The sequence below is a fragment of the Bufo gargarizans genome, chromosome 7 (assembly GCF_014858855.1).
Source record: "Bufo gargarizans isolate SCDJY-AF-19 chromosome 7, ASM1485885v1, whole genome shotgun sequence".
Lineage (NCBI taxonomy): Eukaryota > Metazoa > Chordata > Amphibia > Anura > Bufonidae > Bufo > Bufo gargarizans.
This window is the reverse complement of record NC_058086.1, coordinates 128,938,005-128,961,255: the sequence shown is the minus strand read 5'-3', so window position 1 is coordinate 128,961,255 and position 23,251 is coordinate 128,938,005. Positions and strand designations below refer to the sequence as shown.

At 44.4% G+C, this 23,251-nt stretch overlaps 1 protein-coding gene across 2 annotated transcripts in view; it reads left to right on the top strand.

Moving 5' to 3' along the window:
* The first annotated feature begins 952 nt into the window (after nt 1-952).
* LOC122943801 (fibronectin type III domain-containing protein 7-like) overlaps nt 953-23,251 on the top strand; it is a 42,884-nt gene continuing 20,585 nt past the window's right edge. The window contains exons 1-7 of one of the 2 annotated variants that reach the window (XM_044301844.1): nt 953-1,026; nt 1,112-1,372; nt 4,911-5,171; nt 6,261-6,524; nt 8,500-8,763; nt 11,282-11,539; nt 22,660-22,920. In XM_044301844.1, coding sequence (XP_044157779.1) covers nt 1,014-1,026; nt 1,112-1,372; nt 4,911-5,171; nt 6,261-6,524; nt 8,500-8,763; nt 11,282-11,539; nt 22,660-22,920 — 1,582 coding nt within the window. In that variant the 5' untranslated portion in view covers nt 953-1,013. The remainder of the gene's footprint in view (nt 1,027-1,111; nt 1,373-4,910; nt 5,172-6,260; nt 6,525-8,499; nt 8,764-11,281; nt 11,540-22,659; nt 22,921-23,251) is intronic. The other variant, XM_044301845.1, reaches the window with a different exon arrangement.

Genomic DNA, 23,251 nt, shown 5'->3' with positions numbered 1-23,251 from the left:
ACTTTATAACACATGCATGTATAGGGCAGTAATAGTCATTGTCTGCATCCCTTGTTGACCAAGCCAGTAAAGGGATTATTGTTTGCATCCCTTGTGGTCTAGTGCAGTGAATGGGTTAATGTCTGTATCCTTGGTGGTCTGGAGCAGTAAAGGCGTTAATGAATATCTCTGCTGGTTTAGGGCAGTGAAGACGCTAATGTATACTGTATATATTGATTTAGGGCTGGTGTCCTGTGGTTATTCCTCAGAGCTCCAGTGATATCCTGCGTTTAATAGGTTACTAAACAATGATGGTTCAGCTTCCAGTTCTCTCCTAGCACTGGTCATAGACATCATTAAAGGGGGTTGCTGGGTACACACTTTCCCTGAGTTGGGTTAGATTCTAAGCTGTGCTCCCACTTTGTTTGGGGTCGATCCATCTCACACATTGGTGGTATATTGCTAGGATATGCCACCCATGTCAGATAGGTGCGGGTCCCACCTCTATAACAGGCCCCTCAAAGTGAATAAGGGCGCACCATGCATGCATGGCCACCCTCCATTCACTTTTATGAGAGTGCCAAAAACATTCAAGCACCGTGACATCACTAGTTCCCTGAGGAATAACCATTGGACACAAGCCCTAAATCAATGCCAATATATACATTGGGGGTCCATGGCAGTTCCAGAAATGCTTGATCCCGCACCTATCTGACATTGGTGGCATATCCTAGAGACATACCACCAGTGTGTGAGATGGTACAACACTTAAAGGGAGTGCTATGGGTGCTGCAAGGTGGAAAATCCGGGCAGACTTAAAGTGGCATTTTGTGGTATTCAGCCCAAATATTTTTTGGATAATGTTACTATGTAGTTTTCTAATGTACTGTACTTTTCATGTGAATTCATAGTGGTTTCTGCTTGCTGTCATTCAGTGAAAATGTTTTATATTTACTTTCAGAGGATTCAAATCTGTTCATGACCATGTGATGGTGCACAAGTGCAAGGCTCATGACGAGGGACAGCTCTGATAAATGGACTGTGCCTGTAATTTGACACAATCTCTTAAGTGTTACAGAAGACTAGTAGAAGACATTAGTGTTTAATGTCACTGTCATTTCTTTGATTCTAGTGCCATGTGTTCCTCGGACTATAAACGCTACAATAATGTGCCAGGAAAATGAACTTAATGTGCTGTGGGATGTGAGTCATGGAGCCACCGGCTATTCTGCCACAGCTGTGGGAGGACAGGGGGACGTTACCATTGCAGACGTATCAGACAACAAGTGCCTGCTGTCCCCACTTCAATGTGGGGAGGTATACAGCTTGACAGTCCTGGCCATGCACGATGAATGTAAGAGTGCACCGAGTGCAGAAATAGAAGTCAAATCTGGTAAGTGTGCGGTGAAGAAAGACCATACTGCAGAAATATGGGTTGAAAATATTCATTTTAGTATGAGCAAAAAACATACTGTATTCTTACCAGTGTTCCAGGTTACAAGTGCTCCCCTCCATGGTCAATACTTGTGATGACAATCTGGTCAGGCCTAACAACAGTTGTAAGGCTCATGCACATGTCAGCAAATTGCGGATCCGCAATACAAAGATACTGGCCGTGTGTGTTCCGCATTTTGTGGGGCCGTCTGGCCCATAATAGAACAGTCCTCTCCTTGTCTGTAATGTGGACAAGAATAGGATATTTTGTAGTTTTTTACGGAGCTGCGGAGCGGACATACGGATGCCGACGGTGTGCTGTTCGGATCTTTTGCGGCACCGTTGAAGTAAACGGGTCCGCATCTGACCTGCGAAAAATATGGATCAGATGTGGACCAAAAATACGTTCGTGTGCATTAGCCCTTATAGGAACATTTCAGATGGTAGAATGAGGCAATATTAAAACTGATAGATTTACAGCCAGTTTCATAAATGCTTTACTCTACCTTTGTGAATTTGGACATATCAATTACAGATTCATGCAGGCTTTCACTGCATTACCCCATACAGTGCCACAAAATTTGCGTATTGTACTGTAGAAAAGGAGTTGTAGCGCCTCACTAACCTCTGGAATACCCCTCTTAAGATTTATTAATACTGTGTTTAGGGCATGTGTTTGGCATGCAAGTTTGATCTGTACCGTCAGACATACAAATCAGAAGTATACAAATATAAGCCTGTATACACAACGCAACATTGAAGTTGTAACGCCAAGGACAAACCATAAGGTTATTGAAGAACTTGCAGGTGTCACTAAAATCTGCGGATTATTAAATTTTCAAGCACCTAGCTCTAATCCGTGGCATGTGGTACGGGCATAAAAGCCAGATTGAACGCAAACTTTTTTAGCTACATGAAACCTTAAAAGTCAAATCAAGTCACATGGGATGATTGATGCCTTCTGTTTGTCGACATGCCAGTTATCACCCTTTGTCGCAGAGATGTTTGTTGAGATGTCAGCACTGTTCGACCTTGTATTTCTCAGTGGTTGGAATGACAGAAAAGAAGTACACAGAGATGAACCTCTGCACGGACGGATCGTCTGATTAGAAGAATGGCACATAGTAATCTATTTTGTACTGCAAGTGAAATTGGACGTCAGATCCCAAGCCTAGGGCGGCAAACAGTAGCTAAACAAAACATTAGAAGGCAAAGCAGGTCTATCCTATTTAGAGATATGTCCCTGTTACAATGGCAGCTTATGCTGCTGCTGTACATTCTGCACGGGCGTCAGCTGCATGTGTATGATTTAGGACTAGTCTTCAGGGTATCTCACTTCCGCTTCCGCGCTGTGTGCTGCTGTTCGGGTGTTGAAAAATTAGCTCATCAACTCTCCTGTATATGGTGGGCTCTTGGTTTCACCCCTTACCTGCTCAACAGGTTTTGCTTGGATCTGCTAACTTGCTGTAAAAGAGCTTTAATCGTTTATCCTCCTGTGTACCGACCTCTTCTAGTTCACTGTTTTGACCCTGAGCCGCCTGCTCTGATTGCCTATTCCTGACAACCTGGGTTGTATTACCCTCTAGTGTCTCACATTGGTGTCTCTGACCCCCGTGGGTCAGAAGCCAACCACTCCTGGTACTTTGCACAGTGGTTCCACATCCACAGCTGTAACAGTCCCACATTTGTCACAGACGCAATGATAGCCTAAGATTGGTCTGGAGACCACGTGAATAAAGAGTCCTTCACAACAGAACATTGCACGAGGATTATGGTGTGAGGTGGCATAATGTACGGTAGGTAGCCAGACCCTCTAGTCTTCATTTCAGGTACACTAACAGTTCAGTGTTACATTGATTTGGCTGTGAAACCAGTGGTACGGCCATTTCTCCAAAGGGTTCCAGGCTGCATGTTGCTTGTGCTACTGTAAACAGCCTGTTTGACCTAAATGTGCTACCATGGCCTGGAGAATCTCTGGATTTGTATCCCATCAAGCACATCTAGGACATTATTCCTCAGCAATTGCAGAGGGAGCTGCCAGCAGCAGATCTAAGTGCATTCAGTATAGTAGAACATACCTCAACCATCGATAGCCTTACTAATAGCATAGCAAGACATGTAGGTGCGTGTATTTCTGCATTTGGTACTCATACATATTTGCATATCAGTAACATGTCTATAAACCATGTAATTTCGAAAATTCCATGGATTTTCTTTTTACTATTGCAATTTCAATGTGGAGGAGTGTAGTTACATATGTCTACCATTGTCTTCCATTATAAAAAAAATATATCTCCTTGTATTGAAAAATTTTGACAACTCATTGACTATAGAAATGCACAGAGCCTTAGCGGGAGGTATGTGCTTCTTGAAACTGAAGCATTTAATATAAGCACCTCTGAGTTTTTCTAGTAGGCTGCTTAGAGGATCTGAGAACGGGCAGATGAGGTTATATTACACCCCCACATGTTGACCTTCTGTGTTGACATGCCTTCTATGGCCTTGCACCATGTATGCCAGGTAGTCAGAACCCTTAGGCCCCTTTCACACGGGCGAGATTTCCGCGCGGGTGCAATGCGTGAGGTGAACGCATTTCTATAGGGCTGTTCACATGAGCGGTCATTTTCACGCATCACTTGTGCGTTGCGTGAAAATCGCAGCATGCTCTATATTGTGCGTTTTCCACGCAACGCAGGCCCCATAGAAGTGAATGGGGCTGCGTGAAAATCGCAAGCATTCGCAAGCAAGTGCGGATGCGGTGCGATTTTCACACACGGTTGCTAGGAGATGATTGGGATGGAGACCCGATCATTATTATTTTCCCTTATAACATTGTTATAAGGAAAAATAATAGCATTCTTAATACAGAATGCATAGTACAATAGTGCTGGAGGGGTTAAAAAAAATAAAATAATTTAACTCACCTTAATTCACTTGTTCGCGCAGCCCGACTTCTCTTCTGTCTTCATCTTTGCTGTGCACAGGAAAATAACCTTTGATGACATCACTGCGCTAATCACATGGTCTTTAACCATGGTGATGGCTCATGTGACGGACCATGTGATGAGCGCAGTGACGTAATCAAAGGTCCTATTCCTCGAACAAGTGGATTAAGGTGAGTTAAATTATTAAACTTTTTTTTTTAACCCCTCCAGCCCTATTGTACTATGCATTTTGTATTAAGAATGCTATTATTTTCTCTTATAACCATGTTATAAGGGAATATAATACAATCTACGCAACACCTAACCCAAACCTGAACTTCTGTGAAGAAGTTCGGGTTTGGGTACCAAACATGCCGATTTCTCTCACGCGCGTGCAAAACGCATTACAATGTTTTGCACTCGTGCGGAAAAATCGTGCATGTTCCTGCAACGCACCCGCATCTTTTTCCGCAACGTCCGTGTGAAACCAGCCTTATAGTAAGTGATCATGTAATTATATAACTTCATTTGTCTAGGATGATTAGGTTAACTGGTTTTACTTGAATCTTACAGCCCCATGCAGCCCGATGCACATTACAGCGACACCGGACTGCGGTATAAACGGAGCATCGGTTCTCTGGGAGCCAAGCGCTGGGGCAGTGTCATATACAGCAGTATTTCACGGGCCCGATGGAAGTGAGGTTTCTTGTGTTTCATCAACCACCTCATGCTCAGTGTCAGACCTACAGTGTGGACAGCTTTACAATGTCACTGTCACAGCATATGATGGCAGCTGCCACAGCATCACAACAAATGCAACAACAGTTGGAACAGGTAATTTTGTAAAACAAATTGCATTTTTCATGCCTTATCAGCAACATCACAAAACATACACATTTGGCAAGCAATGGGGGTAAGGTGGAATTTTAGCCTCAACTATGATTTTTTTTTACTGCAGGTGGGCATAGGATGTATAGAGTCCATCCTTTCACTTTCCTATTTATAATTTGGGGAGCCCTTTTGTTGGAAAAAGACAATTATGTTAGGTGTGGCAAAATAGAACAAATACTGTAATTTTCTAAGCAAACTTGGCATTGTTACAATATCTTTTTACCTTAGTGGCCTATAGTCACCTTTGCCCTGCTACTCCTGGGAAGGGGGGGGGGGGGGGGGGGGGGTATGGAAGCGGCTTCACTCTCCCTGTGTCTGTTGCAGTTCCAGCACTCTGGCAGTGGACAAAGGCTGTGTCTCATGATTGAACCTCACCTTATTCTGCAGTACTTCAAGGGATAAACCTTCTTTGGTTCTGTGTGCAGCTGCTTCTAATATGTTAATCAGCACTGCTATATATGCTGTGCTATTTTTCTTGCTCACTGTCTGAGCAATAGGTTTACTAGCTTGCTAGGTCCTGCAAAGGTGTGCTATAATCTGCTGGTGTGCCTGTGTACCAACCTCCGCCTGACCAACCCCGTATCAAATGTGGCCAAAATGCAACTGCCAAAAACAAGTATGACAACAATGTTTAAAAGAGTTTTCCAGGACTTAGATATTGATGACTTCTATCCTCAGGATACACACCCCTACTGATCAGCTGTTTCAGAAGCCACCGGTAACTACCACCCACTGTGTAGTTTCTGATGCCGGGTGAACTGCAGCTCAGCGCCCATTCACTCGAAAGAGACCGAAGCTGCAGTACCCCAGCACAGCCAAAACACAATGGACGCAGCTTTCTGCCTCCAGCTCTGTCCAGTACCAGTGGTGGTTGCCTAAAAAAGCTGATTGATGGTGTCTGACACCCAGTATCCCCACCGATCTGATGGCCTATCCTAAGAATATGTTATGGAAAAGCTCTTTAAATAATATATAAAGTTTGATATTTTATATACTTTATTTGCTTCTACAATGTTTTTATTTCATTAACAGCACCATGCCTGCCCACCAACATTGAAATCAGCATGAACTGCTCATCACCGGACCTCCTAAGTATTACCTGGTCTCCTAGCAAAGGGGCAGAATCCTACATTGTGGTCACTGAAGGGAATAATGGACATACTCTGTCGTGTAACACAACCACAACTATGTGCGCTATTGAAGGAGTTCGCTGTGGATATATGTATGCCGTGTCAGTTACCACCTGGAACACATACTGCAGCAGTGACGCTGCCAACTATGCAACTTTTGAAACAGGTGGCGCTTAAGATACCATCTGAACTGCAACTGATTGGCTTAAAGGGGTTGGTCCATCTCATACGTTGGTGGCATATCACTAGGATATGCCCCAATGTCTGATAGGTGCTGATCTCTGGGACCCGCACCTATCTCTAAAACAGCATGCTTGGCTGTCCTCCCATCATTTCTATGGGAGTGCTGAAAATAGCTGAGTGGCATGCTCTGCTACTTTCTGCAGTCTCATAGAAATGAATGGTGGTCCGCTCTTCTTCTCTCTGTGGTTTCTCCTACATGTGGGTCTCAGAGGTGGGACCCTTACCTATCAAACATCACTACGACATGCCCCTAATGTATGAGATGACACAACACATGTAACCTTATCTTATTGCTTCTTTAAAAAAAAATGAAAATATCCAAGCTTTCATAGTGGAGTCTGTTTTTACATACTCAAGCTCCAGGCACACAAACATAATTCCAGTTCCACATGTCCCAGCCTATGTTAAAATGCCTATTTTTGTACAGAAAATGGAAAAGAATAGGCTATGTTCTATCTTTTTTTGTGGGATAGCGGAACAGACATACGGATGTGGACAACACATGGGGTCCGTATTATTTGCAGCCCCATTGAAATGAATGGGTCCGCATCTGATCTGCAAAAAATACAGATCGGATGCGGACCAAAATTACGGTTGTGTGCATGGGGCTTAACACAGGGTATGGTTAAAAACCACCCAGTTCAAAACGCATATGCGTACAGGACTGTTCTACTGTGAACTATGTACAACCGGAGTTTATTGATTTGGATATGAAGAATCACTTTTATCAAACAAGTGCTAGATTACCTCTAAGTTCCCAACAAATTCAGGCTGACTGGTATCATCATTATTAAATCCACAGAACAGTCATTTACAGACAGATTTTACATTTTCACTGAAAAGGGTCACCCAATTTCTGAAAAAGCTATTAAATTGTGCAAATGTATCCACTAGAGCAGGGATAGCCAACCTGCGGCTCTCCAGCTGTTGCAAAACTACAACTCCCAGCATGCCCAGACAGCCTACAGCTATCAGCCTGCAGCAGGGCATGGTGGGAATTGTAGTTTTACAACAGCTGGAGGGCCTCAGGTTGGTACAGCCCTGCACTAGAGGTAAGTAGATGACAGTGAGCATAAAATCCGTCTATTCGGTCTTGCCATTTTCTTTTCTTAACCTGCAATACAACCTATGGCAGAGGTGCTTGTCCTGAAAAAGGCACTCCAGAGTTGTCTAACTGCCCCTGGCTGTAACATCCCTGCAGATTTACATTGCAGGAAACCTGTCTCCATGATGGAAATGCAGGGCAATCTGCAGGCCGTGTGTTACTGAGCAGGAGAAGCTGAGCAGATTGATATAGAGTTTTGTGGGAAAGCATTCATTATAACTTAATGATAAATCTTTGCTCATTCTGAGCTAAGGAGTCATGTGGGCGGTCCTAGTGGCAGACAGCTGTATGCACAGTCACATGGGGAGGGCTGTCAGTCACGGAGTAGGACCGCCCATGTGACTCCTTAGTTCAAAATGAGCAAAGATTTACATCAATAAAATGCAAGCTATACTGAATCTTTTCTCACAAATGTATACATCAATCTTCTCAGCTTCTCCTGCTCTATGCGCTGGGCTGCTTTTTTTATGGTGACAGGGTCCCTTTAATTGAAGAACAGCCTCTTCAATGTGTCTGCACATCAGCTCAGAGATACACTGAAGGTTAAGAATGGGGTATGGAAATGGTTTAGGGACTGACTATGTGCTCACAGGAGGACACTATCAATGCGTGCCAGCCTGACTGTTCATGTTGTGGACTCAGTAAGTGCCACCATGGGCTCTGGTTCGGTCCCATCAGTATTTTATCAGCAAAATAAGGTTTCATTTTCAATTAATATTATAGAACCAAACAGAATTCAAACTACTGCTATTACCTTTAAGTACCCCAAGTAATGTTTCTGGTTCACATGCAGCTCCGTGTACTCCTGACGTGGTGGAGGTGACCATTGACTGTGTCAGTTACGAAGCTCTGGTTTACTGGGATGAAAACAACTATCACCCAACCTACCACACTGCAGTCGCCACTGATCCCTCTGGAAATGAGCTTTCGTGTTCTGGCTTTTCTACCTCTTGTCGGATCTCTGGCCTGGAGTGCGGATTGGAGTACAGCTTTTACGTGTATTCCTCTAACCGAAAGTGCCAGTCAATAAACAGTGCAGTCCAGAAATCCATGACAGGTCAGTGCATATGACATAAGACATTTTTAAAATCTTTTTTACAACATAGTAAAGGTCATGTCTGTATTTCTGGAAGATAGGATAGAGCCTAGACCAGCCCTCTGTTACTTGGCATGGTACAGTAAGGCCAGGCCTACAGGGCAACATGTGCTGATCAACAGGAGGATTGCCGCTTCATATTTAATGATTGTTGATAAGGTTGTGATGTGACACACGTCCTGCTGTGACTACGATGTGACACGAAAAGTCCAACACTGTTTTGTCACGACTTTGCCATCATAGACAACAATGTGAGTTGCATAGGGCTACGAGTAGCCTGTGACCTTTCTGAGATTTGCCTGTTTTTACACCCAAATCCCAACTCTAAAATAGTCACACAACAGCGAGTTGAAGTCACCAAAATATTTTTGGACTTTTATACCAATGACCTTCTCAGTGCCTTCTCAAACAGCTGATCGGTAGGGATCCTGGACCCCCAATGATTAGATACTGATGACCTATTCAGAAGATAGGCCATCAGCATAAATGTCTCGGAAAACCCCAAGCACTGTAGCAATGGAAGACTGTAGACATTTGTCCACGGTGCAGGAACGTTTGTGTTGTTCTGCTACATACCAGAAGCTTTTATGTGGTTTCACATTAGAAAGAATTAGAACAGTTAAAGGGGTTCTGCACTTTCAATTAACTGATGATCTATCCTCTGGAAAGATCATCAGCTTCTGATCGGCGGGGGGCCGACACCCGGGACCCCCGCCGATCAGCTGTTTGAGAAGGCAGCGGCGCTGGCAGTAGCGCCGCTGCCTTCTCACTGTTTACCGCCGGGCCGCCCGCCCACTGACTTCACGACTTGTATCAACTAGAGTGGGCGCGGCTAAGCTCCATTCAAGTGAACAGAGCTTAGCCGCGCCCACTCTAGTTGATACAAGTCGTGACGTCAGTGGGCGGGCGGCCCGGCGGTAAACAGTGCTGGAGCGCCGCTGCCTTCTCAAACAGCTGATCGGCGGGGGTCCCGGGTGTCGGACCCCCGCCGATCAGAAGCTGATGATCTATCCAGAGGATAGATCATCAGTTAATTGAAAGTGCAGAACCCCTTTAAAATAAGAATGGAAAACACAACCACAAAATGCATGTAATGTACTATATGTAACATATACGTTACTGATACGGATTTATAGAGTCCTCTTATGGGAGAAAATTATATGAGATGAAACACTAACTTTTCTGGGAGTTCTGTACTCAGGATAGGTCATCAATATGGAACTCCAAGAAAACCGCTTTAACAGATTAGGCTGCTGATTCTAGTTTTTAGGACACATTTCCTTTTTGGATTACCCTTTTTATATACTGTAGGGATCCCTTTCTGTTAGTGAGAGCAGAGAGTAGCTGGTACGATAGGTAGTTCAGTAGGAACTCGTGCTCTCTGCATTACATGGGAGCCCTTAGATTTCAATAGGTGTGGTGTAACGGTTAATTTCCACCTAAAACGGATTGTCTACTGATAAATCCAGAGGTCAGCTCAGTAAGGTTATAGTTGGGAGTTTATCGACTGTGTGACAAATGTTCCAATGACTAAAATAAAATAAGGAACTAATCTAATACTCACAGTATGATTAGAAACTTCATAGCCCAACAGTGGTTCTTGTAGTAGGATTTATCTATTCCAGAGTACTGATTACTTCCAGAGTATACAAGAGTACAGATTACTGCTCCTGCATAACTCCAAGTTCTCTGTTTCCATGCATGATATGTAGAAATAAAATATAATTTTCCTCTAGCTTGGTTGCTAGTGGGAAATGAGGAGACTGTTTCTTTAATTACTAATGTAAATTGAATTCTTATCACACCGAATGCATGGTAATTACACAAATGTTAATTTTCCTACAGTTACTTATCAGCCTATACCAGTGGTGACAAACCTATGGTACGGTTGCCAGAGGCGGCACTCAGAGCCCTCTCTGTGGGCACCTACAGCATGGAAAAAGTCTATGGTGTACCAATATGCCTTAGAATTGTTCTGCCATTCATCAGCGCAGGGCACGTTATGAACAGCCCAGGCAGCACATGGACTGTAGGCAGGCTATTATAGCTAAATGATAAAGTACATTGGCACTTTGCGATAAATATGTGGGTTTTGGGTTACACTTTGGGCACTTAGTCTGTAAAAGGTTTGCCATCACTGGCCTATGCTATAGATATTCTGGCATTTCTCAATTTTGTGGCTGGCTAAAGCGGTTGTCCAGCGATATTCATTTTTTATACATGGGTCACAGGGGGTTAAAAAAAATCAAACTCACCTTCATCGATCGGCGCTGCTCTAGTGATTGGCTCAATGGACTTTTCCTAGCATTTCCGGCCTGTCAGGCCAGGACCAGGTAGTGGAGAGCAGTGGTGACCAGAGCAGTGTTGGAATGACATTGGTGAGGATCAGTGAGAGTTAGTAGAACTTTTTTATGTTTACAGTCCTGTGAGCAATATATATAATAATAATAATCATGATTATTATTATTTTTTTATTCAGCTCCCTGTCAACCCAAGGATATTACTGTAGATGTGCAATGCGAAAATAACAATGCCTTAATATCATGGACAGAGGGTAAAGGAGCCATCTACTACCTGGCCTCACTCTCTGGAAATGGGACAACCTCAAGTTACAATGCTACTAGTACAGCTCTCTCAAACTTGGGGTTGCAATGTGGACAAACCTACAATGTTTCAGTAACGGCTGTAAATGACAAGTGTGAAACCATACTTTCCACTGTGAGCACATTTGAAACAGGTAAATGAATAATGTGTATTAATTAGTATTTTAATGCACAGTAGAGGTAGGTCTCTCTCTCATAACTTCTATTGATTGTGAGACCCAAAGGTCATATGTTGCCTAAAGTAGTAATGTTTTATTCATTTTGCTACATATGTAGCAAATATTGTTGTCACAGAGAAAATCATTGCTTGGAATTGGTTCAGATCACACAGATAATGAATGACCACAATGCTGTGTAAACCCAGTCTAGTGTTTCCCTTAAAGATGGGACTATAATAATACTCATTTGACACACAGGAATTTCCAGTGCAATAACTGTAGCAAGTGGTTGGATTGAAAGATATTTGATATTTTACACCTTAAGGCTCCATTCAGACATCCGCAATTGTTGTCCGCATCCGTTGCGCAATTGTGTGGAACGGGTGCGGACCCATTCATTCTCTATAGGGACGGAATGGATGCGAAGAGCACACTATGTGCTGTCCGCATCCGCATTTCCAGAGCGCGCCCTCGATCTTCCGGTCCGCACTCCAGAAAAAAATAGAACATGTCCTATTCTTCTCCGCAATTGCAGACAAGAAAAGGCATTTCTATGGGGTTGCTGGCCGGGTGTATAGCGGATCCGCAATGCACTACGGGCATCTGAATGGACCCTTACCCATATAATTTTTCTGTATTATATGTAAAATCTATCTGTTAGTTCACTGGATATAAGATATGACTAAAATAAATAATACACTGATTATATCAATTACTGGTTATATTAATTATAGTATAATTATTTAAGATTATTTAAATAGAACCTGTCAACACGAAATACAGTACAATCTGCAGGCAGCATGTTATAGAGCAGGAGGAGCTGAGCAGATTCATATATAGGTTTCTGGGAAAAGATTCAGTAAAACTTGTTATTTTTATACATTAAAATACCTGCTCTTTCTGAGCTCAGTTGTACACAGGGGACATCTTAGCAGTGACTGACAGATATCTATGTATATACAGTTACACAGAGAATACTATCAATCACTGATAACACCTCTCTCGTGTGCAGCTATCAGTGACTGACAGCTATCTCTGTATACATACTTATGCAAAGAATGCTATCAATCACTAATAACACTTCCCTGTGTACAACTATCAGTGACTGACATCTATCTCTGTATAAACACTTACACAGAGCATGCTATTAATCACTGATAACACCTCCCCCTTGTACAACTATCAGTGACTGACAGCTATCCCTGTATATACGCTTACACATAGATTACTATCAATCACTGATAACACCTCCCCTGTGTACAGTTATCAGTGACTAACAGCTATTGTCACGGTAGGTAAGATAAGGGAAGGAAACAGGAAACGGCACAGCAAACAAAACAACTGACTAGGCCCCAAAACTAGGGAACAAAGGGGTCACCTCCTAGCAATCCCTAAAAGAGTTTCCCTACGCTGCTATGCCCATGTGCATATCTCGATGGTAGATATGCACATGCCCACGTACCTAAGCTGAAACACACTGGACCAAACACTCAGCAGTAGGGAAAAGGGAAAGAGATTACCAGCTCCTTCAACCACCGAAGGAGCTAGCGTCACTCTAGGGGCCTAGTAAAAACAGACACAGAAGGAAAAAGGGAAAAGGACTTATTTTTAGATGAGTTGGAGCAGACAATCCACCAAAACTTCCAGCACACAAACAAGGAAGAACTATAACCCGCAAAGGCTATAGGGAGGGGGAGGAATAAATAGCCTCCCCAATGACCAAACAAACCACACCTGATAGGAGGTGGGATTCAGTTCAAACCCAAAACAAAACAAACTGTCAGATCGAGTCACATGCAGCAACTCTGACAGATCGTCTCAGAACACCTACAAGGCAGGGCGTGACAGTACTTCCCCTCTACGGGTGACCTGCGGACACCCAGGCCCAACTTTATCCGGGTGTGCCCTGTGAAAGGCATTAACAAGGCGGCCAGCGTTAACATCGGTAGCTGTAACCCACATTCTTTCCTCGGGACCGTATCCCCTCCAATGCACCAGGTACTAAAGGGAACCCCAAAGAACACGTGAGTTGAGAATTCTGGAGATCTGCAACTGCAGATTACTATCAACCAAAACAGGAGGAGGAGGCAAAGGAGATGGTTCCACAGGTTCCACATATACCTGTATATATTTCTTCAACAAGGACCTGTGAAACACATTATGGATCTTCCAGGCCTGCGGAAGTTCCAGACGAAACGCCACCAGATTGACAATGGCCGAGATTTTGTAAGGGCCAATAAATCTTGGACTCAATTTCCAAGAGGGTACCTTCAGCTTAATGTTTTTAGTGGACAACCACACAAAATCACACACACACAGGTCCGGACCAGTCATACGTCTCTTGTTAGCCATCCGTTTATATCTTTCACCCATTTTTTTCAAATTAACTTGAATCTTCGGACAGATAGATGACAAAGAGGAAGAGATTCTCTCCTCTTCTGGTATCCTAGAAGATTCGGTCCTAGAAAAAGTACCAAACTGAGGGTGAAACCATATGCGCCAAAAAATGGTGACTTATCAGTTGACTCCTGCCTACAGTTGTTCAAGGCAAATTCGGCTAAAAACAAAAACGAGGACCACTCGTCCTGATTCTCAGCGACAAAACACCTCAAATAGGTCTCCAATTTTTAGTTAGTCAGTTTGACCATTCGACTGAGGATGGAAAGCCAAAGAGAAAGACAACTGAATACCCAGATGAGAACAAAACGCCCTCCAAAACCTGGAAACAAATTGCGTCCCCCTATCAGACACCACATCAGAGGGAATGCCATGTAATTTCACAATGTTATCAATAAAAACCTGAGCGAGAGTTTTCGCATTGGGAAAACCTGATAATGGTACAAAGTAAGCCATCTTGCTGAAGCGGTCCACTACCACCAAAATCACTGTTTTCCCAGAGGAACTTGGCAAATCAGTAATGAAGTCCATGGACAAATGCATCTAGGGACGAGATGGGATGGACAAAGGAAGAAGGGATCCTGATGGCAGGGTGCGCCACCTTCGCGCGTGCACAGGTCTCACAAGCTGCTACATAACTCTCAACTCTTTTACGCAACCCAGGCCACCAGAATCTCCGGGAAATAAGATCTACCGTGGATCTACTTCCAGGATGTCCCGCAAGGACAGTATCATGATGCTCCTTGAAGACTTTGCATCGGAGTTCAGAAGGAACAAACAACTTCCCTGGAGGACAAGAATCAGGAGCCTCCTCTTGAGCCCCCAACACTTCCGTCTCCAGCTCGGGGTAAAGAGCGGAAACCACCACCCCATCAGCCAAAATCGGAGCGTAATCCTCCGAATCCACCCCCCCCCCGGAAAGCTACGTGACAATAGTAGCGATAGGTGACCACAAAATTTAACCTGGTAAAAAACAATGACCATCTAGCCTGCCTAGGATTTAAACGCTTTGCAGATTGCAGGTAGGCCAGATTCTTATGGTCAGTAAATACCGTAATCGGATAGGCGCCACTCTTCAAAGGCCAATTTGATGGCCAACAACTCTTTATCCCCAACATCATAATTTCTCTCGGCGGCCGAGAGTTTCTTGGAGTAAAAAGCACACGGGCGCCATTTGCTAGGAGAGGGACCCTGCGACAAGACTGCTCTGACTCCCACTTCTGACGCGTCAACCTCCACAATGAAGGGTTGAGACACATCAGGTTGCATCAGAATGGGCGCAAAAGCAAAACATTTCTTAATAGGAGAAAAAGCCTGTAATGCCTCATCCGACCAGACAGATCAGTCAGCGCCCTTCCTAGTCATATCTGTCAAAGGTTTGACAATGGTGGAATAATTCAGGATGAACTTTCTGTAGTAATTAGTAAATCCTAAAAACCGCATCAGGGCTTTCTGATTCTCCGGTCGATCCCATTCCTGTACCGCACGGACCTTTTCGGGATCCATACGAAAACCGGAGGCAGAAAACAAGTACCCCAAAAATGGCAGCTCCTGAACAGCAAACACACATTTTTCCTACTTAGTATACAATTTATTCTCCCGAAGGATCATTAACACTTGTCTCAAATGATCCTGATGAGTCTTCATATCGGGAGAGTAAATTAGTATGTCATCGAGGTAAATAACCACAAACCTCCCCACCAAATTATGAAAAATGTCATTGATAAAGCGCTGAAAAACTGCTGGAGCATTAGTTAAACCAAAGAGCATGACTAGGTTCTCAAAGTGACCCTTGGGGGTATTGAAAGCCGTTTTTTACTCATCTCCTTCCCTGATTCTGATCAGATTATAAGCTCCTCTTAAATCCAACTTAGAAAACACCCTAGCACCAACAATCTGATCAAAAAGATCCGGAATCAAGGGAAGGGGATAAGGATCACGGACTGTAATGAGATTCAGTTCCCGGAAATCTAGGCACGGTCTAAGGGATCCGTCCTTCTTCTTTACGAAAAAGAAGCCAGCGGCCATAGGAGACTTAGATGGTCTAATATGTCCCTTTGCCAAACTCTCAGCAATGTACTCCCGCATAGCTACTCTTTCGGGTTGAGAAAGATTATATAACCAAGATTCTGGCATTTTTGCTCCGGGGATAAGATTGACTAGACAATCATTCTCCCGGTGAGGGGTCAACTCCTGAGCTCCGCCCTCCGAGAATACGTCCAAAAAATCGGAAAAAAAGTGAGGCAACACCTTAGTGACCACCCCCGAAATAGAGGCACTGAGACAATTGTCCATACAAAATTCACTCCAATTCCTGATTTGTCTTGTTTGCCAGTCAATGGTAGAGTTATGTTTTATCAACCATGGTAAACCCAGAACCATCGGAGCAGGCAAACCTTTCATAACAAAACAAGAAATGAACTCAACATGAGAATCACCTACCCTCAAATGAATATCCTGAATAATATTAACTAGACATCTTTGCGAGAGGGGGGCGGAATCTATAACAAACACAGGTATCTCTTTGCTTAATGCGGTAGTTTTAAAACCATTCCTCTGAACAAACTGAAAATCAATAAGATTAACCCCTGCGCCACTGTCAACAAATACCTTTAACTCAGCGCCACCCGCCACCATGGCTGGCAGAAGGAATCGGGTACTGCAGGTAGGATACACATATGCCTGATCTGACTCCCCATTCATACTACCAAGAGTAAGGGAGTTTTTTTTTCCTTTGATCCCCTAGTTGTTTTTCATTACCACTTCGAGGTTTAATAAAAGGGCACACATTAACGAAATTACCTTCTTTACCACAGAAGAAACACAGTCTAGTCAGCTTCCTAAAATTCCTATTACCAGAGCAAGAAGTAACCTGACCCAATTGCATAGGCTTCTCTCGAGCCCCTAATTCAGGTGTCAGAGTACCCCGAGGGACAGTGATTCCCCACCAGGCAGCATCCCCTGCCCGAAAGGAATCTTGCATCTCTCCCTAAGACGCCTATCAATCCGTACGGCCAAAGACATGGCCGCCTCCAAAGAATCAGGTTTTTCATGAAATGAAAGGGCATCTTTTATTCTCTCAGATAGCCCCTGACAGAACTGACTACGGAGTGCAGGATCGTTCCACTCCGAGTCAGTCGCCCATCTTCTAAATTCAGCACAATACGTTCTTCCTGGCAAAAGTTGCGCAACTTAGATTCAGCCATGGAGACCCGGTCAAGGTCATCATAAATTAGACCCAGGGCTCTGAAAAATTCATTCACCGACTGAAGGGACTGTGAACCGGTCGGCAGAGAAAAAGCCCAGGACTGAGCGTCACCTTTCAACAGAGAAATAATAAGAGAAATCGGACGCAGATGAAAATACAATTTACAGGACTCCCTGAACCAGACAAAGTTATCACTTACCCCGGAAAACCTTTGAGGGAGAGAAACCTTAGGTTCCAGGCAGACCTGGTTTCCTCTGAAAGAACCAGACGCCAAAGCACTCTGACACTGTGCAACCGAATTGCGGAGGTCAGTTACCTCGCTGCATGCGATACAACCAAAGCATCCATTTTGCTAAAAATTATGGTAGGGCGGGTTATAATGTCACGGTAGGTAAGATAAGGGAAGGAAACAGGAAACGGCAAAGCAAACAAAACAACTGACTAGGCCCCAAAAGCTAGGGAACAAAGGGGTCACCTCCTAGCAATCCCTAAAAGAGTTTCCCTACGCTGCTATGCCCATGTGCATATCTCGATGGTAGATATGCACATGCCCACGTACCTAAGCTGAAACACACTGGACCAAACACTCAGCAGTAGGGAAAGAGACTACCAGCTCCTTCAACCACCGAAGGAGCTAGCGTCACTCTAGGGGCCTAGTAAAAACAGACACAGAAGGAAAAAGGGAAAAGGACTTATTTTTAGATGAGTTGGAGCAGACAATTCACCAAAACTTCCAGCACACAAACAAGGAAGAACTATAACCCGCAAAGGCTATAGGGAGAGGGAGGAATAAATAGCCTCCCCAGTGACCAAACGAACCACCTAGAAGGTGGGATTCAGTTCAAACCCAAAACAAAACAAACTGTCAGATTGAGTCACGTGTAGCAACTCTGACAGATCGTCTCAGAACACCCACAGGGCAAGGCGTGACAGCTATCTCTGTATACACACTTACACAGAGAATACTATCAATCGCCGATAACACCTCCCCCATGTACAGCTATCAGTAACAGACAGCTATCTCTGTAGACACAGTTAAGGTGCATGTACATGGCCCAAGAATCGGTCAGATTATCGGGAACAAATATTCCTGCGAGCATTTGTTCACGACAATCTGGCCATGTAAATGTGCCACCGATCAGCCAATGAACAAGCGAAACGCAATAGCGATCCCTCATCCTCATACAGTGAAGGAGATTGCATGCAAGTGGTCTCCTTCGCTGAACGAGCAGCCGACTTGTCCTTCCCGACCATTACCCGCTCAGTTGGCATGTGTAAATCCAGCTTTACATAGAGAATGCTAACAATCACTGATAACACCGGACCTATGAACAATGAAGTCAGAAAAAGTAGAGATATAAATGTATAAATTACAAGTTTTACAGAATCTTTTCCAGAAAACTATATATCAGTCTGCTCATCCTGCTCTATAACATGCTGCCTGCAGTATTACAACCATCATTACAGTCCTGCTGCCATTGTTAGTGTTGATGGAGCATGCCGAATACCGTGTGTGCTCGAGTCTCCTCCCCATATGTCAATAAACGTGCAGGTAAGTACTGCCACTCACTGTAATGCCGTAGCCATGTTGGTTACTGGCATTACAGTGATTGGCTGGCCGGAAAGCACCCAATGACACGTGGTTTGGCCAGTCTTAGTCAGGGAGAGCTGTGCTGTAGAAGGGACAGATAGTGTAGGGAATTTAATTTTATTCTTTTGTTAGGCAGGGTTGGTGTTAGAGACCCAAAAGTCCTTTAAAGGACTATTGTTGTATCTTGTAGCAATATATATTTTTAGAGCAACCTGCGCTAAATTGTGTGCTATTGTAGAGACCCAAAAGTCCTTTTAAGGAATATTGTTGTATTTGGCAACAATATATATTTTTAGCGCAACCTGCGCTAAATTGCATGCAATTATTTGGCCTGTTGCATTACCTCCGCGACATTACCTGTGCTACATCTCCAGTATAAAGTTAGTGCATCTGAAATATCAGTGACATTCAGTATAATTTTTTTCACCGCTGGTGACAGCGATATTACCTGCGCTACATCTCCAGTATAATGTTACCGCATCCGAAATATCAGTGATATTCAGTGTAATTTTTTTGCTGCTGGTGGCAGCAACATTACCTGCGCTACATCTCCTGTATAACGTTTGCCCATCCTAAATATCAGTCTAATTTATTTGCGCATACACTTACAAAACCTGCGCTACTGTACGTGTGACATACTTGCAAGCATATATACCATTTAGTATGCGGAAGGCGAGCAGTAAGGGACGGGGAAGTGGCCGTGCTGCTGATGGTGCACGCAGAGGCCGTGGCCCTGTGTGCGGTGAAACTTTGCCTGCTGCTAGAGCACAAGAAACACACTCATCCATGATACCGATACCATTCATGTCCCAGTTTGCAGAGCGGCGCAGGACACCACTCTCGACGTCACACACGTGCGACCAGGTGGTCGGTTGGATTGAAGCAGATAATGCTTCCAGTCGGTTAAGCACCACCCTGTCTTCCACAAAGTCTAGTCTCAGTAGCCAAGAGTCTGGTCAACAGAATTTTTGCCCTGATCCTCGTTCCTCCCACGATGGAAAGTCTTTGCAAACAAGTGATCCCACAATTGTATATTCCGATGAGCTCTTTTCATCGCCATTCCTTAATTTGGGCCTCTCGCCAAGCCAGCTTGAAGAGGGATATGGGGAGATCTTGTGCACTGATTCCCAAACTCTTGAGCACCCACAGTCAGAAGAAGATGGTGGTGGGGAACAGCAATTAGTGTTTCGTGAGGTGGATAATGATGATGAGACACAGTTGCCAATAAGTCAACCGCAATTAGTGTCTCAAGAGGTGGATGATGAGGATGAGACACAGTTGTCAATAAGTGAGGTTTTTGTTAGGTCAACAAGTCAGGAGGATGACCAGAGTGAGGAAGTGGAAGAGGAGATGGTGGACAATGAAATCACTGACCCAACCTAGGAAGGTGACAAGCCGAGCAAGGACAGCAGTACAGAAGTGAAAGGATCCACAGCACCGCTGGAAGAGGCAGTGGGGTGGCAAAAGGGAGAAGGCCCCCAACTGTTCCCCAGAGCACCCCCTTGTGGAAATCTCGCTTGCCACGGGGTAGGTGTTCCGCAGTCTGGTGCTTTTTTGATGAAAGTGCGGACGATAAAAGAATTGTCATTTGCAACCTGTGCCATACCAAAATGAGCAGGGGCGTGAACACTAGCAACCTCACCACCACCAGCATGATCTGCCACATGGCATAAAAGCACCGAAATAGGTGGGCTGAACGCTTGGGTCCAAAATCAGTGTCTGCGGGTCACACCACTGCCTCCTCTTCCCCGGTGTTATGTGCTGGCCAATCCCCTGTCCAAGACGCAGGCCCGGATGCCTCCCGCCCTGTACCTGGACTTTCGCAAGCACCATTAGCTAGCACATCCACTTCTGTGTCCCAGCGCAGTGTACAGATATCCATACCCCAGGCCTCTGAACGAAAGAGCCACCCACCCACCCAAAGGTCATAGCACTAAATGTGCACATTTCCAAATTGCTGGCCCTGGAAATGTTGCCATTTAGGCTTGTGGACACTGAGGCTTTCCGCAGCCTGATGGCGGCGGCTGTCCCTCGTTACTCAGTCCCCAGCCGCCACTATTTTGCCCGGTGTGCCGTCCCTGCCTTACACCAGTATGTGTCCCGTAACATCACCTGTGCCATGACCAACGCAGTTATTGGGAAGGTTCACTTAACGACTGACACATGGACAAGTGCTTGTGGCCAGGGATGCTACATTTCCCTGACGGCACACTAGGTGAACGTTCTGGAGGCCTTCTAACGCCAAGGACTGCGGGCCCTACTTCCATCAGGATTTCTGACACTACCTACATTAGTGGCTGCAACCCCCACTTCTCCTCCTCCACTTCCACCTCTGAATTCTCATCTTGCAGCACCAGTCAGCCATCAGTCAGTAGCTGGAAGCAGTGTAGCACTGCAGTGGGGAAGCGGCAACAGACCGTGCTGAAACCTATTTGCTTAGGTGACAAACAGCACACCGCTGAAGATATGTGGCAGGGTATAAGGGACCAGACTGAGCTGTGGCTCTCGCCACTGAACCTAGAACCAGACATGGTTGTGTCTGATAATAGCCATAACTTGGTGACTGCCCTCACTCCTAATGTTTTAGAGGGTCAGCTCAGTAGCAGGCCCTCAACCATAATATTTTTGATGGTCAGCTCAGCAGAAGGCGCTCGCCCCTAATGTTTTAGAGAGTCAGCTCAGCAGCAAACCCTCACCCCTAATGTTTTAGATGGTCAGCTCAGCAGCAGGCCCTCGCCCCGTTTTAGAGAGTCAGCTCAGCAGCAGACCCTCACCCTTAATGTTTTAGATGGTCAGCTCAGCAGCAGGCCCTCGCCCATAATTTTTTCCATGGTTAGATCAGCAGCAGGCACTCGCTCCTAATGTTTTAGAGAGTCAGCTCATCAACAGGCCGTCACCCCTAATTTTTTTAGATGGTCAGCTCAGCAGCAGACCCTCACCCCTAATTTTTAAGGTGGTCAGCTCAGCAGCAGACCCTCTCCCCTAATTTTGTAGATGGTCAGCTCAGCAGCAGACCCTCACCCCTAATTTTTTAGATGGTCAGCTCAGCAGCAGACCCTCACCCCTAATGTTTTAGATGGTCAGATCAGCAGCAGGCCCTTGTCCCTAATGTTTTTAGAGAGTCACCAGCAGGCCCTTGCTCATAATGTTTTAGAGGGTCACCAGCATGCCATCAATCATAGTTTTTCAAGGGTGTGTATGATGCCCTCCTTCATGTGTAATAAAGAGTGTATTTGAGTGCCGAGTGTAGGAGTCCCACTACCTGAACAATTGTACCACAATGTGAATGAGGCCCTCCTTTATGTGATATACATGTTGTATCGGAGTGCCTCTTGCTTGTAATTTTTGGCAGCACTTGCACTTTAAATACAAGTAAATATACAGGAAAGAATGTTTCCTAAAATTTTTTCCTTTAAAATGTTATCTTTGGTTTTGTGCGTATTATTGTCAGTCTGTAAAAGTGGCGTACTACTCGGACAACATCGTTCCCAACAGCAACCTGGGAGTCCAAGATGTATTCAGACATCCTCCCTATGCTGTTCCCGACACATTTCAGTGGTGTTTCCATCAATTTCTGACCTTTTCCTGTGAACCAGACACCCTCCCCTCTTCAGAGCAGGGGGTGCCTGGTTTAATGCTCGGGTTCTCCCATTGATTTCCATTGTGCTCTGGTGCTCGGTAGAGCACCCGAGCATTCCGAGGTGTTCTACTCGAGCACCCGAGCACTTTGGTGCTCGATCAACACTAGTCATTGTATTTCCAATCCACTGAACTGTAAATCTATAAGCATTGTGCAAATTAATTCTTGTCACTATGGTCAAAAAAAATTTTATAACGTCTACTGTGGACATACTGTGGTCATATTGTTTGTTGATATTTTAACAATTGGCTTTTTTCCAGCTCCATGTCAGCCTCAAGGTTTGAACGTTGATCTTGACTGCAGCAGCCAAATCGCATCCATGTTCTGGGAGGAGAGCGATGGAGCCCAGGTTTATACTGTAATGATCAGAAACATCAACGGGGCAGTATCTTCATATACTACAACTAGTACCTCCTTTAGCTCACATGTACTAGATTGTGGACAGAATTATGGGTTTTCTGTTGTGGCAATTGGTAGGACATGTAACAGCTCAAAGAGTCTTACCATTTATGAAAAATCAGGTATGGAATAGTTTTCTACACAGTATTTTGTCAAAAATCAACTTGGTGTATTTAGAGAAGTTCATTTTTTTAATGAAGAAAAGATGTTCATTCACTTGTCAGAAGATAGTATCTGTGGTGGTTGGGGTGAAAAGAGGTGCTGAATGAAGACGAGCAAAGCTGATGTAATCTAAAAGACCGAGGTGCATGGAGGAATACCATAAATGTCTCATTCGAAGGATTATTATATGAAATTATATACAGGGAGTGCAGAATTATTAGGCAAGTTGTATTTTTGAGGATTATATTTATTATTGAACAACAACCATGTTCTCAATGAACCCAAAAAACT